The 17,936-nt window shown below is 48.2% G+C and overlaps 2 protein-coding genes across 5 annotated transcripts in view; one reads left to right on the forward strand and one right to left on the reverse strand.

The window, feature by feature from the left end:
• The first annotated feature begins 14,070 nt into the window (after nucleotides 1-14,070).
• Nucleotides 14,071-17,936, forward strand: part of SYT13 (synaptotagmin 13) — a 31,299-nt gene continuing 27,433 nt past the window's right edge. For 2 of the 4 annotated variants that reach the window (XM_085880555.1, XM_085880557.1), the window contains exon 1: nucleotides 16,631-16,971. The gene's annotated coding sequence lies outside the window, so the exon portion shown is untranslated. Of the gene's footprint in view, nucleotides 14,249-16,630; nucleotides 16,972-17,936 lie in introns of those variants that run through there. The other 2 variants (XM_085880556.1, XM_085880558.1) reach the window with 2 other exon arrangements.
• LOC147025773 (uncharacterized) lies at nucleotides 15,308-16,562 on the reverse strand (the record flags this gene model as incomplete). Its single annotated transcript, XM_085880284.1, has 2 exons — nucleotides 15,308-15,981; nucleotides 16,262-16,562. Coding segments are annotated over 2 exons (894 nt in total), but the record flags the coding sequence as incomplete, so codon positions are not given.

Consider the following 17,936-nt stretch of genomic DNA (forward strand, 5'->3'; position numbering starts at 1 on the left):
AAACCTCTCTCCCTCCTCAAAATCCTGGTGGTGTCTAATCACATCTGTTTCTGGTGTATGTTCCCCCTCCATCCCCTCCCTTACCTCAAATGGCCGCACTGCTGATTCCACACGTGATAAAGCCGAATGTCTAAACTCGGTGTTTGCAGCTAAATCTTGTGTCCTAAACCCATCACTTTCTCTACCCACTTTACCCAGTCGCACCCAACTGTCCCTGGACTCTGTATCCTTTTCTCCTGACAAGGTGGAGAGCTTGCTTTCAAACCTCGAGTCAGATTCTGCAACCGGTCCAGACGGCATCAGCCCACGTGTCCTCAAAGCCTGCTCTTCTGCTCTTGCTCACCCTCTCTCTGTTCTATTCTCCCTCTCATTTGCCCAAGGTCATCTGCCATCTGCTTGGAAATCTGCTAACATCACTGCCCTGCATAAAAAAGGTGCAAAAACAGATCCCTATAACTGCAGACCAATCAGCCTTCTCCCAATCATCAGCAAGGTGATGGAATCCATCATCGCTTCAGAAATGAAATCCTTCCTCTTCTCCAATGGCTTGATTTCCAATCATCAATTTGGTTTCAGACCAGGTCACTCTACCCTGGATATGCTGCTTCTGCTCTCCCATCAATGGATGGAGGTCCTCAATGCCAGACAGGAAATCCGAGCCGTATCCCTGGACATATCACGTGCTTTTGACACAGTCTGGCACCCTGCCCTACTCACCAAACTCTCTTCCCATGGTATCAAGGCCATCTCCACTCATGGCTCGCAGACTTCCTCTCCTGTCGCAGTCAACGTGTGGCCCTAAATGGAGTTCTTTCATCCCCTCTTCCTGTGCAGGCTGGAGTTCCTCAAGGTAGCGTTCTGGGCCCTGTTCTTTTTCTGGTTTTCATTCATGATCTCTCGGACTCTCTGGAAAATCCTCTATTTCTCTTTGCCGACGACTCCACCCTCTGCCGTACCATCTGTCATCCCTCAGACCGGCAAGCAGCAGCTTCTTCGCTCACTGCAGATCTGGATAAAAATCACAAACTGGTCCAACACGTGGAACATGTCTTTCAATCCAGACAAATCTCACACTCTCACTATGTCTCTTCGAAAGGACCGTTTAGAAACCCCCCCCCCCATCCACTTTCTCAACAATCCTCTGGAAGAAGTCTTTTCTTTCAAGCTTCTGGGTCTCACTATCTGCCATGACCTTTCCTGGGAAAGTCACATTTCCAACCTCGCCTCAAAAGCCAGTCGCCGACTGGGAATCCTCCGTCATGCAAAGTCCTTCCTCGGCCCTCTTGAGCTCCTGACCACTTGCAAAGCTTTTGTCCGTAGCCTGATGGAGTACTGCTCTCCCCTCTGGGCTGGTGCTCCTGCCTCCCACCTTTCTCGGCTTCACGCTGTCGAAACCAGGGCATTTAAGATCATCGGCATCTCCCGCAATGAAGCTGAGTCTTTGGGCCTCTCACTCAATCACCGCAGGTTGGTCGGTGGTCTTTCTGTCTTCTACCGACTCCTCTCCAGCCTTGCCCCCCCTGGTCTCTCTGCGATTTGTCCCCACCACATTTCCACAGGGCGCTCAAGGTCCGCCAACAACCCCCTTCTGGTAAAACTACCAAAATCACGAATCACTGCTCATCTTCACTCTTTCATTCCTCTTTTTCCCGCCTTTGGAATAAACTTCCTCACTCTATTCTTTCCCATTCTTCCCTCCAGGCTTTCAAAACAGCTGTTCACCACCACCTCTTATCTTCCCCCATCCAAATCCTCGATCTTTTCTACCCCCGATAATCCACCCAAGCCCACTTCCTTCATTTCTCCTGCTTTCCTTCCTGAAAGTCCCTGTAATGTCCATCTTCTCTTCGCCATGTTCCCCGTCCCATCCCCATCCCTCTCCCTTCCACAGTTCACCGAATGTGTCTGTTCCCCACTGTTTTGTCCCTTCCACTCCCGCCCCTCTTGTCTCATGCCTCCTTGCTGTGAGTTGTGTGTTTGCTTTCATACGAGCCTCGACCAAGGCATACAAAAAAAAAAAAAAAAAAAAAAAGTACATCTGAGAACCAGTGCCAACTCATTCACTCACAGCTTTCAGTGTTCCTTCAGAGAGGTGCACGTGCTAAACGAGTCTCCCAATACATTTCCACATCTTTACACAAAATCGATTGTTCCTCATTGTGACGAACAATACAAAGGTAATGGTTCATAGTGAAAGGTTAACCTGTGTCATCATTATAAATGCATGATAGAAAAATCGGTGGATCGATTTCAACTCACCGCTCGGGGTTGACGTTGACGTTGATGCCGCCACCACCTTCTCCTTCTCCTTCTCCTTCTCCTTCTCCTTCTCCTTCTCCTTCTCCTTCTCCTTCTCCTTCTCCTTCTCCTTCTCCTTCCCCACTCGGCTCTTTTATATACAGGATCCGGATCTCCTTAAATACTAAACACCTCTACACATCCTCGCATTGAGGGTGCCTTTTGAGAGCGTCTATCATTAACTTTTAAATATATTCGGACATTTGCTTTAAAGTTTCGAAAAGTTCACGTTACTATTTAAAAATTATTCCATTTAATGTGTTGTAATTTCGTAAATACACGATTTTCTCGTCATGAACAGGAGCCTCCATGACGGGTCTCGCTATTGGCTCCATCGAGGCACGTGACGAAATATCGGAAGTTGTTGTTGTTATCGCCTTTAGGACACGGCCCTTGGACACATTTGTCCTTGTTTTTTTTAACCACGCCTACACCACTGCTATTGGTTGGGCCCTTCATTACAAGTCCATGACATGCAGCCAAACACAGTGAAGAAACTTCCCAATTACAAACCACGAGATTAATCTCAAGATTGGACATAATGAAGATTCAAGGTTAAAAAAACAACAAAACAAAAGCATCAATCATCAAAATTGCGTGTGTAGTTTCAGAGAAAAAGCAAATACATATTTTGGGGGACAAACCCCCTGTAGACCCCGATTTTTCCAATGTCATGAATAAACTTTGGTACATACACGGTGATGAACGTTATGGTAACGTTTCACGGACATTGTATGTGTAGTTTCAGACAAGAAGTTGAAGTATTTGTGGACGGATGGACTGACGGACGGACGACGTGCCATCACATAAGCTCCATGGAACTACGTTCCAGGTGAGATAAAATGAAGCTCAAATCATGGAAATGAGAGGTCGCGTTCGCGAAATTGGTCCACATGCTTCATTTGTCGCGCAATTTGCTCGTTTTAAAACCAATTGTATTGTCAAGGATCCGGGATTCGAGGTTTGTCACGAGGGGGAGCACTTTGGTCCCTCCCGAACGCCCGGTCCTGAGGCTGCCGGGCACGGATAACTCTGCACACCGGCAGGTTGCTAAGCAACCACGAACGCCAATTAGCACGGCCAATCCGGGCAGGGTTACACTACTTCGCATGATACCGTTCCTGTAGACGGCCAGCTAATTGGGGCCAGTGCCCTCAGCGCACACTCGGATTACTGCCGAGCGTTACAGTGAGTGTGCGCTGGCTGACAAAGCAAATTATTGGGTAGAATGTCCCGTCTAACTTTACTTTTGAACTGCATTGGACCAATAAATGAAAAGACAACTGAGATGGATTGTAAACAACAACAAACAATTATTTATTAGAAACACACAAGCAAGCAATCCTTTATAAGCAAGAAAGCAAAAAGGTACATCAGAGCAGATTTAACCAGAACACGCATTCTTCTTCAATCTTACTTAAACAAGACTTGTCCATCATTCATTCAGGTGCAAAGAATAAAACAAGAATGACTTGAAAATAAAATAAAAGTACAGAATGGAGAAAAGGAAAGCGTCATGAACATGCATGTGAGATGTGACATGGGGGAAAAGGAAGAAAGATTGAAAGTGACAGAAGGATTGAAGAGAACGATGGTGTGAAGGAAGAAAGATCGAAAGTAACAGGGGGACTGAATAGAACGATGGTGCGAAGGAAGAAAGATTGAAAGTATCAGAGGGGGAGGGGGAGGGGGGGGGGAGTCATTCCAGTGGGAAAGCTAACGTCACAAGTTCGTCACAAAAAATACAGCCAAGCTAACGCACAACCTCTGAACAGCAGCAACCCTTTGACAAGGGACCAATGACTATCTACACAAAGATTCATGAAATAAGTGATCCTCAGGTCACCTACCTGTCCATGAATGCACTCCCCCTGGGGTTCTCCAAAACCATTACAATATTTTGCATCATTTTAATCACAAGCATGCACTGAATTTTACTGCAGCAACTACGATGGAACTTACGTACACAGACATGTACACAGAATAGTATTGCTTGTGCACGCAAGCACGGAAACGGAAAGCAGCGGTACAGCTCTCGGCGCACGGAAACGGAAAGCAGCGGTACAGCTCTCGGCGCACGGAAACGGAAAGCAGCGGTACAGCTCTCAGCACGATGGCTCAGTACAAGCCACAAAAACTCAGCATCGACATGGGGAAAATGATCATTTAAAAGAATGGTCCGAGAGTCGTACACAAAGATATGGTATTTTTCCGGGATGTTTGACAAAATAATAAATAATAAAAAAGGGGGCGGCCTCAAAAAAGGAACCGGGCAGGGAAGACAAATGGTGTATTTACTTCACCTGGAATGTAGTTCCGAGGTACTTATGGGATGGATTTATTTGGCCTTGCAATGAAAAAATAGCCCCGTAGGGGACTGACGGTTATTTTGGAGAAAATGACGGTGAAATGATGAAATTGAATGACTTGGGGGAAGGTATTGTTACGGTTCTAGGAACCGTATGCATACAAACATACCGTTGTCCTGAAGTTAGTTATGCCATTAGTATATGTGCAGATAGATCCCTCCCTTGTGTGTAGTGGGAAGACACGGGTGCGTTGCAATGTTTTTTTTTTAGTTCGGATTATAAATCATTTCTCCCCTTTTATTTTATTCCCCCCTCTTATTGGAACCACAGTGTGACGAGTGCCTACCCAGAGACTGGTTATATGAGGCAGAATCCCGAGGATGGTTATCTAAGGCAAAATCTTGCAGTAGTTCCTTCTTGGCGGGTCTTAACATGCGTGGAGTGGGCGGGCTTGTCGGCCGAGCCGAAACCCCGCCCAAAAAGGGCGGACCCCACGAAGGCCCTGTCCAATCGGGACGGACGACGACGTCAGCTTCGCCAAGGCCCCTCCCCGCCCAGGGGGATCTATAAAGTATGAAGCGATCCTCAGAGGGGGGTTGAGTGCTTGGAGTTCGTAGTTGGATTTGAGGGTTCGTTTTGTGGGGGTGGTTGAGTTGGTGGAAGGGTCTTGAGAAAGAAAGAAGGTCGTTGGTTCTTTGGTGGTCGGAGAGTTCGGTGGGTTCGTTGGCGTTGTTGCAAAGTGTCTACCCACGTCTCACCTCTACGGCTCGCACTCTCCACTCAAGCTCCTTCACGGACACGAACTCCACACTTACCGTTGTGGCTGACCAACTCAACCTTTGTTAGGTGCCGCACCACGGAGCATCCCTTCCCCCGAGGCTCTCAGGTACCGAGAACTGCGACCTCAACTCCCTCCCTTCCGAACTGCGAAAGGTCCCCTTTTCTTTTGTTGGGTATTTTTTTTCGGAGTGTGTGTCTGAGTGTGTGGCGCCTGTCCTTTAAGTAAATTGTATAAGATTTTTGATTATTGTAATTGTTGCTTGTATTAATCTCACGCAAGTCTGCACTGTGTCCGCTTTTATAAGTTTCTGTAAAAATTGTAGCACTACATCTCTCTCTTCTCACCCCTGCGTAACACACACACAATAAACCTTTTTCCTATGCCACATAGCTCGGAATCACTGTTTCCATCACTTTTGTAAGTGCTCTCGTTTTCAAAATAGGATCTTGGAGCGATTTTTTTTTTTTTTTGTATATCTTGTCGAGGCTCGTATGAGAGCTAACACACAACTCACAGCAAGGGGGCATGAGACAAGAGGGGTGGGAGTGGAAGGGACAAAACAGTGGGGAACAGACACATTAGGTGAACTGTGGAAGGGAGAGGGATGGGGATGGGACGGGGAACATGGCGAAGAGAAGATGGACATTACAGGGACTTTCAGGAAGGAAAGCAGGAGAAATGAAGGAAGTGGGCTTGGGTGGATTATTGGGGGTAGAAAAGATCGAGGATTTGGATGGGGGAAGATAAGAGGTGGTGGTGAACAGCTGTTTTGAAAGCCTGGAGGGAAGAATGGGAAAGAATAGAGTGAGGAAGTTTATTCCAAAGGCGGGAAAAAAGAGGAATGAAAGAGTGAAGATGAGCAGTGATTGGTGATTTTGGTAGTTTTACCAGAAGGGGGTTGTTGGCGGACCTTGAGCACCCTGTGGAAATGTGGTGGGGACAAATCGCAGAGAGAGCGGGGGGGGGGCAAGGCTGGAGAGGAGTCGGTAGAAGACAGAAAGACCACCGACCAACCTGCGGTGATTGAGTGAGAGGCCCAAAGACTCAGCTTCATTGCGGGAGATGCCGATGATCTTAAATGCCCTGATTTCGACAGCGTGAAGCCGAGAAAGGTGGGAGGCAGGAGCACCAGCCCATAGGGGAGAGCAGTACTCCATCAGGCTACGGCCAAAAGCTTTGTAAGTTGTCAGGAGCTCAAGAGGGCCGAGGAAGGACTTTGCACGACGGAGGATTCCCAGTCGGCGACTGGCTTTTGAGGCGAGGTTGGAAATGTGACTTTCCCAGGAAAGGTCATGGCAGATGGTGAGACCCAGAAGCTTGAAAGAAAAGACTTCTTCCAGAGGATTGTTGAGAAAGTGGATGGGGGGGTTTTGTAAACGGTCCTTTCGAAGAGACATAGTGAGAGTGTGAGATTTGTGTGGATTGAAAGACATGTTCCACGTGTTGGACCAGTTTGTGATTTTATCCAGATCTGCAGTGAGCGAAAAAGCTGCTGCTTGCCGGTCTGAGGGATGACAGATGGTACGGCAGAGGGTGGAGTCGTCGGCAAAGAGATATAGAGGATTTTCCAGAGAGTCCGAGAGATCATTGATGAAAACCAGAAAAAGAACAGGGCCCAGAACGCTACCTTGAGGAACTCCAGCCTGCACAGGAAGAGGGGATGAAAGAACTCCATTTAGGGCCAAACGTTGACTGCGACAGGAGAGGAAGTCTGCGAGCCATGAGTGGAGATGGCCTTGAATACCATGGGAAGAGAGTTTGGTGAGTAGTGCAGGATGCCAGACTGTGTCAAAAGCACGTGATATGTCCAGGGATACGGCTCAGATTTCCTGTCTGGCATTGAGGACCTCCATCCATTGATGGGAGAGCAGAAGCAGCATATCCAGGGTAGAGTGACCTGGTCTGAAACCAAATTGATGATTGGAAATCAAGCCATTGGAGAAGAGGAAGGATTTCATGTCTGAAGCGATGATGGATTCCATCATCTTGCTGATGATTGGGAGAAGGCTGATTGGTCTGTAGTTACAGGGATCTGTTTTTGCACCTTTTTATGCAGGGCAGTGATGTTAGCAGATTTCCAAGCAGATGGCAGATGACTTTGAGCAAATGAGAGGGTGAATAGAACAGAGAGAGGGTGAGCAAGAGCAGAAGAGCAGGCTTTGAGGACACGTGGGCTGATGCCGTCTGGACCGGTTGCAGAATCTGACTCGAGGTTTGAAAGCAAGCTCTCCACCTTGTCAGGAGAAAAAGATACAGAGTCCAGGAACAGTTGGGTGTGACTGGGTTAGGTGGGTACAGAAAGCGATGGGTTTTGGACACAAGATTTAAATGCAAACACCGAGTTCAGGCATTCAGCTTTTTCACGTGCGTTATCAGCAGTGCGGCCATTTGAGGTAAGGGAAGGGATGGAGGGGGAACATACACCAGAAACAGATTTGATTAGACACCACCAGGATTTTGAGGAGGGAGAGAGCTTTGAGAGTTCAGACTTGAGATGAGAAAGATGTTGTTTTCTGGCTCTCCTGAGGGTAGATACACACTTGTTCCGAGCTTTGTGGAAAGAACTGAGATTGCCCTCAGTTGGGTTTGCTTTCCGTGAGACAAAGGCAAGTTGTTTCAGGACAACTGCCTCGCCACAAGCTTCAGTAAACCAAGGGCGGGAGGAAGGGTAAGACAACTGAACACGAGAGGGGATAAATCTGTGCACGAGGGAGAGCAAGTTTCTTTGAAAGAATTCCCAGGATGAGTTGATGTTTGAGAAAGTAGTGATAGGAGACCAGTCTGTAAGTTTGATGGCTGCTCGGAGACCCTGCCAGTCGGCTTGAGTGAAATGCCAGACTCGACGTCGGTGAGGTGGTTCTCTGATAACAGCCAGAGAGATGTCCACTTTAACAAGGACGTGGTCAGAAGAACCGATTGGAGCGAAGGAAGAGCAGCAGATATTGTAAGGGAAATTTGTCAAAAATCAGATCCAGAAGAGATGGAGTACCATTGGCTGAGATCCGGGTCGGGAAGTTGACCGATTGAGTCAGTCCTAATTTCATTTTATGCATTATGTGATGTAAATTTCCACAATCTACTCTCACGGACTAATTAAAGTACATCATCAAAATCTGTGTTCAGTTTTGAGGATCATAGCTTGTGGACTTATTAAGAAGAAGGAGAAGAATTTTATTTCACCAAGTTTAATTTAAACACAAGGAGTGTATCTTGGTGTTGGTCACACATACATTCACAATAAATCATACACCTCAGCAAAGTCAACCAGAATACATGAGACGATAAAACTGAATTCAAAATAAACTCAAAGCTCCACCAACAACCTATCACTCAACACATCGAAAGCACAACAAAATGTGAAAAATTGGCAAATTAAAATGATACAATCCCAGAAGACTGCTGTTTATGTGGTCATGGAATTGGACAGGACAATAACTTCTTGAGGAAAACAACTATTCCGAAAGCGATTTGTCCGACACCTAAGTGACCTTTCTCGCCTCCCAGATGTCAAAAGCTGAAACAGGACATTAGCTGTACATGAGGCATCAGAGACTATCCTCCGCGCTCTAGTCACAGTACGCTCTGTGTAAATTGAAGCCAAAGAAGACAACACACATCCAACTATCCAACCAGCAGTGTGCACAACCCTCTGGAGCCGAAGGTTCCATCATTGGGTGCACCTGCCATACCACACACATACAGAGAAAAAGTCAAAATACTTTCTATTATGGCCCGATAAAACTGGATGAGAATCTCCCGGCAAAGGCCAAACTTCATTAGCTGCCGCAGGAAGTGGAGCCATTGCTGAGCTTTCCTGATAATATCTGTGTTGTGGCCCCACTTTAAACTACTGGTAATGGTTGTACAGAGAAGTTTAAAGCAGTCACCAACTTCAATAACTTCACCATTGATGGTAAGAGGGTCCACTGAACTTTTCGTCCTACGAAAGTCCAACAACCATCTCCTTAGTCTTTGCAGTATTCAGCTCGAGGTTGTTGTGTTTGCACCACGACACAAACCCATTATCTTCCTGAAGGTATTCTGACTCATCAGAATTCACGATAATACTGTTACGGTTGTGGAAATTCACAGATCACCATTCAGGTTCCCCAGAGGTCAGTTATTTCGGTAAGTGTGTGTTCCAGGTTAGATTTCCCCATCGATGTATAACGGGAATTATTTGTGTGCCGGGCTGTGCATCTTCAGTTAGCCGTTATTCTGTCTCTATCTTTTATTTTAACAACAACGACAATAACAACAACAATAACAACAACGACAACCCACGGACGCGTTTTACGGTGATCTCCACCACATCCGCGTGAGGCCGGTGATTTCTACCACGTCCGCGTGTAAGCATGACTTGCAAAATGGATCAAAACGGCGAGAGGGGCAGAGCCAGCCGGGGGTGAAGGGTCGAAGGTGAAAGAGCAAGCACCCCCTCCCCCCCAAAAAAAGCCGTGCTGAAACGCCGAGAAGCGAGTTGAGTGTTGGAGTCCGGAGAGTTGAGTTCAGAGTGTTGGAGTCCGGAGAGTTGGAAGAGCACTTGAGTTGGGCGCTGGACTTCGTGGCTTGCAGTTGGCGGTGGGAGTGGAGAGATGCCCCGTTGGGAGCTGGAGAGTCCGGAGTTCAGGCAGTTGGTTCGCTGGCGCAACCAGGAGGCCTGAGGCGAGACCCATACCCTCCTCCAGCGCGTCGTCGGCTAGACCAGGCTGTCGTGGAGGCCGGACGACCAAGGGAGCCATTCGGAGCTCGGGGGTCCGGGCAAAGACGTCGAGGGTTGCCGAACCAGGACCCAGCGAGTCACCAAGAGGGTGGTCAGGTAACCCGCTCAGTCTCTCGGAGCCCCTTCGGTCATCCCGGCTCCGAGCAGTTATAAAGGCTCACGAGCCCGGTTCTTTCTTTGTGGGGTTTTGCATGAAAGTCTGTTGCGCCTTGTCCATAAGTTACAAACTGATTAAGTGCATGTACATAATAAATAGACATAGGCTGTAGGTTTTTGCTCGTGTCATGTCCCCATCCCCCCATTCACTGCTTACGTGCATTGAAAATAAATACCCCCATTGTTTGAATATTCACCTGCTCGTTGCGTCCCTTCCTCCATTGACTGCCATAATTGCGTTCGGGATATTAGCTGGCTGATTATAAGCCGATAAAACGTACATCTGGTCCCACGGGACTTGGCGATATAAAACCGCTCGGCAATCACATACGGAACGAGCTGCTTAAGCGGCTCGTTTTCGTGCAGATCCCGTTGAGGTATAAACTCCCGGCATTTTTGTCCGCGCGAATAATAAGGTACATCGACAATTCGGCGATCGACCCTGTAGCGCGTGGACAGAAGAGTTGGCTGGTTTATGGTGTGTTAAAAACACCCGTAGCTGGGTTTCGGCGTTGATCCGGAAGCTGCGACTACATTTCCACGTTCGGTGGGCGCGCGTGGCCGCAATCGGGCTAAAGGCGGTCGTCCGCACGCCGGAGTGGCGAAAATCCACAACAATACCCTCGATGGTCGTGTCGTCGGCAAACTTCACGAGCTGCGCAGACTCACGATGAGACACCCAGTCATTGGTGAGGAATAGAGAAGAGGTGACGGCACACACCCTTGTGGAGCACCAGCATCCAAGACAATAGTCTTGGACAATTTATTGTTTAATTCGACTGTTTGTGATCAGTTAAGTTAAGTTAACTCCAGTTAAGGAGAAAACCCAGTAGCAAATTAAGGGATGAAGGCCAAGGGACTGGATTTTTTTTAAGTTTCTGAGGGACAATGGTATTAAAAGAGGAACTAAAAACAATACGAGCATAACGACTTGAAAATTCAAGATTCTGAGGAACAAAATGAAGAACTAAGGCAACAGCATCATCAACCGAATGATATTTCCGATAGGCAAACTGACGAGGATCAGGCCTACAGGCGGTGATCAACTAAATGTGCTTGAGAACCAAATGCTCAAACACCTTCATCACGACCGACGTGACAGCCACGGGTATATAATCGTCGAGCATTGTCACCTTCGATTTATTTAACAAATGGCTAATATAATCGATTTGAAACAAAGAGGCACTATAGATTGTTGCAAAGAGCTGTTGAAAATACAAACAAAAACATAGGACAGTTGTGAACAATGCTTAAGAGTTGCAGGAGAAACACCATCAGGACCAGCTGCTTTTCAGATATTCTGTTTCCTGAAAAAGATGCCTCACTTCAGCCTCCTCCACAGTAAAAGGCCGAGGAAGCAGTGAATCAGTAACCGGGAAGGAAACTGTAACGGGCACAGTATTCTGGTGATCAAAGCGGCTGAGGAACGCTTAAGTGTCGAAATCTGTTGTGAGATCTGAGAATTTAAAGAAATTAGCGATTCTTATAACTAAGAGTATTTACTTTAAGCAAGCTGAAAAAAAAACACAGAAGAAACTGGTGCAGAAGACTTTCTTTAGCTTCTTCCAGAAGGTTGAAAGGCCTCAAAATGATTAACACCTGCAACATCAACATCCTCAACAACATCAACTCCACCACCACGATGAAGTGCAAAGAAGAAGCCAGCATGTCCTCTCGTGGAGAGTTGTCAGACATGGAGGAAGGGGCAGATAACCCTGAGCCCTTGTCTGACTAATTATTATCAACACCATACTCTACATCCCCACACGGTGACAGGATACCCGAGAGGTACACGTGCTCGCTCTCAGCTGTGTAGCCTGGGTTTGCATCCCGACCCAGCTATAAACTGTCATCCTGGTGTTTCACAGGTTGAGTGATTCATCAATGTGTGTCGTCTCTCGGATGGACGTTAAACTGGGCATCACATCTGCCAGAATTAGTTAGTGGATGTGTAAATGTGTGTGGTCATAAAACATAACATAACATTCTCTTTGCTAACTCTCCCTCCCTCTTCACCTTTCTCTCCCCCCCCCACGCCTTTTCTCACTCTGTCCCCTCCTTGCTTCCCCCTCCTAATACCATGCAGCACCTTCCTCCCACACCTCTTTCGTTCTCTACTCCCTCCCTCTCTCTCTCTGTTTCTCACTCCGACCAGTCCCACCCCCTTCCTCGATCCCTCCCTTCCCCAGTCTTTAGTGAAGTGAGACATCACTATTCCACCCCCCTCCTTCCTCGCTCTCCCACCACTCCTTGCTCCCTTACTCCTCCTCACTCCCTCCTCTCTCGCCCCTCCTCACTCTCCCATCCTCTCCTCATTTCCTCTCTCTTCCTCTCTCTCTCTTCCCCCTACTCTCTCTCTCTTCCCCCCTACTCTCTCTCTCCCCTCTTTCTACCCCCTAACTCTCTCTCTTCTCCCCCCCCTTCTCACTCCTCTCTCTCCTCCCCTTTTCTCCCTCCTCTCTCTCCTCCCCTTTTCTCCCTCCTCTCTCTCTCCCCTCACCCCTTCTCATCCTCTCTCTTGCTCTTCCCCCTCTCCATCCTACCACCTTCTCTCCCTCCCTACTCTCTCTCCCCTCCGCGTCTTGCTCTACCTCCTCTCTCTCTCTCTCTCTCTTCCTCTCCCCCTCTCTTTCGCTCCTCTATCTCTCTCCTCTCTTTTCCCCTTCTCTTGCTCCCTCTCCTCTCTCTCTCCTTCCCCCTTCTCTCTCTCTCCCCACGACGGGTGGTATTTTCTAATTATAAAATAAGTATTAATTTTATTTTTACACCATTGTCCAGCGAGCCTGTGGGAGCCATTGTGTAAGAATGATGGGTATTTTTAACATCAGTCTAAATGTATCCTTTGGTTGTTACTCCTGTACTGAGAGCTGTCCGAGGTATTGAGCGCTGTCCGAGGTACTGAGAGCTGTCCGAGGTATTGAGAGCTGTCCGAGGTACTGAGAGCTGTCCGAGGTATTGAGCGCTGTCCGAGGTATTGAGCGCTGTCCGAGGTACTGAGAGCTGTCCGAGGTATTGAGCGCTGTCCGAGGTACTGAGAGCTGTCCGAGGTTTTGAGCGCTGTCCGAGGTACTGAGAGCTGTCCGAGGTTTTGAGCGCTGTCCGAGGTACTGAGAGCTGTCCGAGGTACTGAAACAAACGGCACCTGTCTGGAAATTCCTTCCCTGTTCCCTCCGATAGTTAAAGAGAAAGCGAGACGTGGCAATCACAAGGATGGACACTCTCCTTCAATCCGTCTCGGCTGGGTTCGATTCCCGACCTGACAAACTATCCGATTGGTGTTTCATAGGTGGGGGTGACATCAGTCCATCCGAGGGACGTTAAGCCGGTTGTCCAGTCTGCTAGCATTCACTGGTGGACGTAAAGGACCTCACGATGCCCTTGATGTAGAGTTGGCCATTCTGTGCTCGTACCACCACCAGCTTCCTCATCGCTGCCTGAACGTGCACCTCCCCACAGGGACCTACCTCATCGTGGCGACCTGCCTGCCAAGAGGGTCTGTTGCGAGCCACGGATTCCGTCATCACCGACGATGACGTATGCAGCCACGAACAATCAATATCCTGGCGCATCCTTTGTTAGAAGACCTTTTTGGAACCACCCCATTGTTTACCATGCCCTTATTCCTTGGGAATCTCCATGATAAAACGCAAAAGGGAGAAGTGACGTCACGGCTCGTACGTATTCTCTGTGTTCAAATATAGAATATGAAGAAGAAGATTAAGATGGTCCGTTTGGGGCGAGGCCGAGTGACGTCACGGCTCGTACGTATTCTCTGTGTTCAAATATAGAATAAGAGGAAGAAGAAGAATAAGATGGCCCGTTTGGGGCTAGGCCCGTGGGCCGATGTTGGGCTTCAAGGTTGCGGTGTGCACTCTGTATCGTACGGTGCGGAGTGTGGTGCTGCTGAAGATTGTTTGCTTCCATTGAGGAACAAGACCGATACAGACGCACGTCGGTGATCATTAACATTTGAAATTCAGAGTAAGGAGGGGAGGGGTGATGAGATTAGGAGTGATGAGGAGAGTAGGAGTGATGAGGAGAGTAGGAGTGATGAGAGTAGTGGTGAGGAGATTAGGGGTGATGAGATTAGTGGTGAGGAGAGTTATGGTGAGGACAGTAGTGGAGATGAGAGTAGTGGAGATGAGAGTAGTGGAGAGGAGATTAGTGGTGAGGAGATTAGGGGTGATGAGATTAGTGGTGAGGAGAGTAGTGGAGATGAGAGTAGTGGAGATGAGAGTAGTGGAGAGGAGAGTCATGGTGAGGAGATTAGTGGTGAGGAGATTAGTGGTGATGAGAGTAGTGGAGATGAGAGTAGTGGAGATGAGAGTAGTGGAGATGAGAGTAGTGGAGATGAGAGTCATGGTGAGGAGATTAGTGGTGAGGAGATTAGTGGTGATGAGAGTAGTGGAGATGAGAGTAGTGGAGATGAGAGTAGTGGTGAGGAGAGTAGTGGTGAGGAGATTAGGGGAGATGAGAGTAGTGGTGAGGAGAGTAGTGGTGAGGAGAGTAGTGGAGATGAGAGTAGTGGTGAGGAGATTAGGGGTGAGGAGATTCGTGGAGTTGAGATTAGTGGTGAGGAGATTAGTGGTGATGAGATTAGGGGAGATGAGATTAGTGGTGAGGAGAGTAGTGGAGATGAGAGTAGTGGAGATGAGAGTAGTGGAGATGAGAGTAGTCGTGAGGAGAGTAGTGGTGAGGAGAGTAGTGGAGATGAGAGTAGTGGAGATGAGAGTAGTGGAGATGAGAGTAGTGGAGATGAGAGTAGTGGAGATGAGAGTAGTCGTGAGGAGAGTAGTGGTGAGGAGAGTAGTGGAGATGAGAGTAGTGGTGAGGAGATTAGGGGTGAGGAGATTCGTGGAGTTGAGATTAGTGGTGATGAGATTAGGGGAGATGAGATTAGTGGTGAGGAGAGTAGTGGTGAGGAGAGTAGTGGTGAGGAGAGTAGTGGTGAGGAGAGTAGTGGAGATGAGAGTAGTGGAGATGAGAGTAGTGGTGAGGAGATTATGGGTGAGGAGATTAGGGGTGAGGAGATTCGAGGAGTTGAGATTAGTGGTGAGGAGATTAGTGGTGAGGAGATTAGTGGTGAGGAGATTAGTGGTGAGGAGATTAGGAGAGATGAGATTAGTGGTGAGGAGATTCGTGGATGAGATTAGTGGTGAGGAGATTCGTGGAGATGAGATTGGTGGTGAGGAGATTAGTGGTGAGGAGATTAGGGGTGAGGAGATTAGGGGTGAGGAGATTAGGGGTGAGGAGATTAGGGGAGATGAGATTAGGGGAGATGAGATTAGTGGTGAGGAGATTAGGGGTGAGGAGATTCGTGGAGATGAGATTGGTGGTGAGGAGATTGGTGGTGAGGAGATTAGTGGTGAGGAGATTAGTGGTGAGGAGATTAGTGGTGAGGAGATTAGTGGTGAGGAGATTAGTGGTGAGGAGATTAGGGGAGATGAGATTAGTGGTGAGGAGATTAGGGGTGAGGAGATTAGGGGAGATGAGATTAGGGGTGAGGAGATTAGGGGTGAGGAGATTAGGGGTGGGGAGATTAGGGGAGATGAGATAAGGGGTGAGGAGATTAGGGGGGATGAGATTAGTGGTGAGGAGCTTGGTGGTGAGGAGATTAGTGGTGAGGAGATTCGTGGAGTTGAGATTAGTGGTGAGGAGATTAGGGGTGAGGAGATTAGTGGTGAGGAGATTGGTGGTGAGGAGATTAGTGGTGAGGAGATTCGTGGAGTTGAGATTAGTGGTGAGGAGATTAGTGGTGAGGAGATTAGTGGTGAGGAGATTAGTGGTGAGGAGATGAGATTAGTGGTGAGGAGATGAGATTAGTGGTGAGGAGATTAGTGGTGAGGAGATGAGATTAGTGGTGAGGAGATTAGGGGAGATGAGATTAGGGGAGATGAGATTAGGGGAGATGAGATTAGTGGTGAGGAGATGAGATTAGTGGTGAGGAGATTAGTGGGGAGGAGATGAGATTAGTGGTGAGGAGATTAGGGGAGATGAGATTAGGGGAGATGAGATTAGGGGAGATGAGATTAGTGGTGAGGATATTAGGGGTGAGGAGATTAGTGGTGAGGAGATTAGGGGTGAGGAGATTAGGGGAGATGAGATTAGTGGTGAGGAGATTAGTGGTGAGGAGATTAGTGGTGAGGAGATTAGGGGAGATGAGATTAGTGGTGAGGAGATTAGTGGTGAGGAGATTAGTGGTGAGGAGATTAGTGGAGATGAGATTAGTGGTGAGGAGAGTAGTGGTGAGGAGATTAGGGGAGATGAGATTAGTGGTGAGGAGATTAGTGGTGAGGAGATTCGTGGTGAGGAGAGTAGTGGTTGTGGTTTTGTGGGTGTGTGGAGGAGTACGGGGAGGGGGTGGGGGCGGATTTTCCCGATATCCGAAGCCCACGTGGGCGGGTCCGCCGTGTTTTTCTCAATGAATCGCGCGCGTCCCCGTGACGAACGCACGTCACGTGATCGACGGCCCGTGCTCCTCTTCGCTGTGCGCTCTCTCTCTCTCTCTTCTGTCCGGGGACGGACGAACCCGGAGCCGCCGAACTCCCCCGGTGCTTCGTGTAAATAAATGTCCCTTCCTTCTCGGTGACATCGTCAATCCGGGACTTACGCAACGTTCGTCTTTTCGCACAGGGGGAGTTTGAAGAGGGTTTCGGGATCTTCTGGAACCATCTCCCTTGGTACAAAGTCTCAGTGCTCTCCGGGTAGGATGGGGGTTGGGGGGGGCTCCTTTTGTGGAAGGGAAGGGGGGGTCATATTTTAAGGAGTCGTGTGGGGGTGGGTCTCATGTGTGGAAGGCATGGTGCTTGGCGGGATCATATTTGAAGGGGTCAGTGAAAGGGAGGGGGTTGGATTTGAAAGGGTCGGTGGAAGGAGGGTGGGGGGGCTCGTATTCCAAGGGGTCGTTGAAAGGGAGGATTCGGCGAAATGGAGAGGCCTAAATTTGAAAAGGTCTGTCGAAGGAATGGGTGACAGCTTATCGTTGATGGATCGATGTAAGGGAGGGGAGCTGTATTTCAAGAGATTGGTGTCAGGGAGGGGGCTGTATTTGAAGGGGTGGGTGGAAGGGACGGGTCTCATATTTGAAGGGGTGGGTGAAGAGAGGAGGAGGATGAGGGGGGGTTCGTATTTGAAGGTGTTAATGAAAAGGAAGGGGAGTTTGCATTTGAAAGGGTCGGTGGAAGGGATGGGGGGGTCCAGTTTAAAAAAGAGAGGGGCTCATATTTGAAGGAAGGGAGCGAGGTGCATATTTGAAGGGGGGCTCATTTAAAGGGATGAGTGGAAGGGGGACCTCATATGTGAAAGGGAGGGGGGCTCGTATTTGAACGGGGTTAATGAAAGGAAAGGGGATTTTATATTTGGGAGGGGGGGGGGATTTTTTTTTGATCCTTCAGAAAACATGCTTCACATTGTTTGGATTTCATTCCCACCAGGAATGACAAACATCATATGGAGGTCAAAGGGCAATTCCATTTCATGCACTTGTAGCTAATTAAGAACTAATTATGGTTTGGTTAGTGAGCATAGGGGATTTGGCAAATGAACGGTATTTTAATTACACAAACCAGACCTGTACTCGGCTATGTCGTAATTACTCACTTTATTCTGTTTAACAGTTTTAATTACTCAACTTCCTCCTCCTCTTCCACCATCACCTTCTCCTCCTCCT

The sequence above is a fragment of the Eptatretus burgeri genome, chromosome 5 (assembly GCF_056783735.1).
Source record: "Eptatretus burgeri isolate ZD-2024b chromosome 5, Ebu_testis_v1, whole genome shotgun sequence".
NCBI classification, from domain to species: Eukaryota; Metazoa; Chordata; class Myxini; order Myxiniformes; family Myxinidae; genus Eptatretus; species Eptatretus burgeri.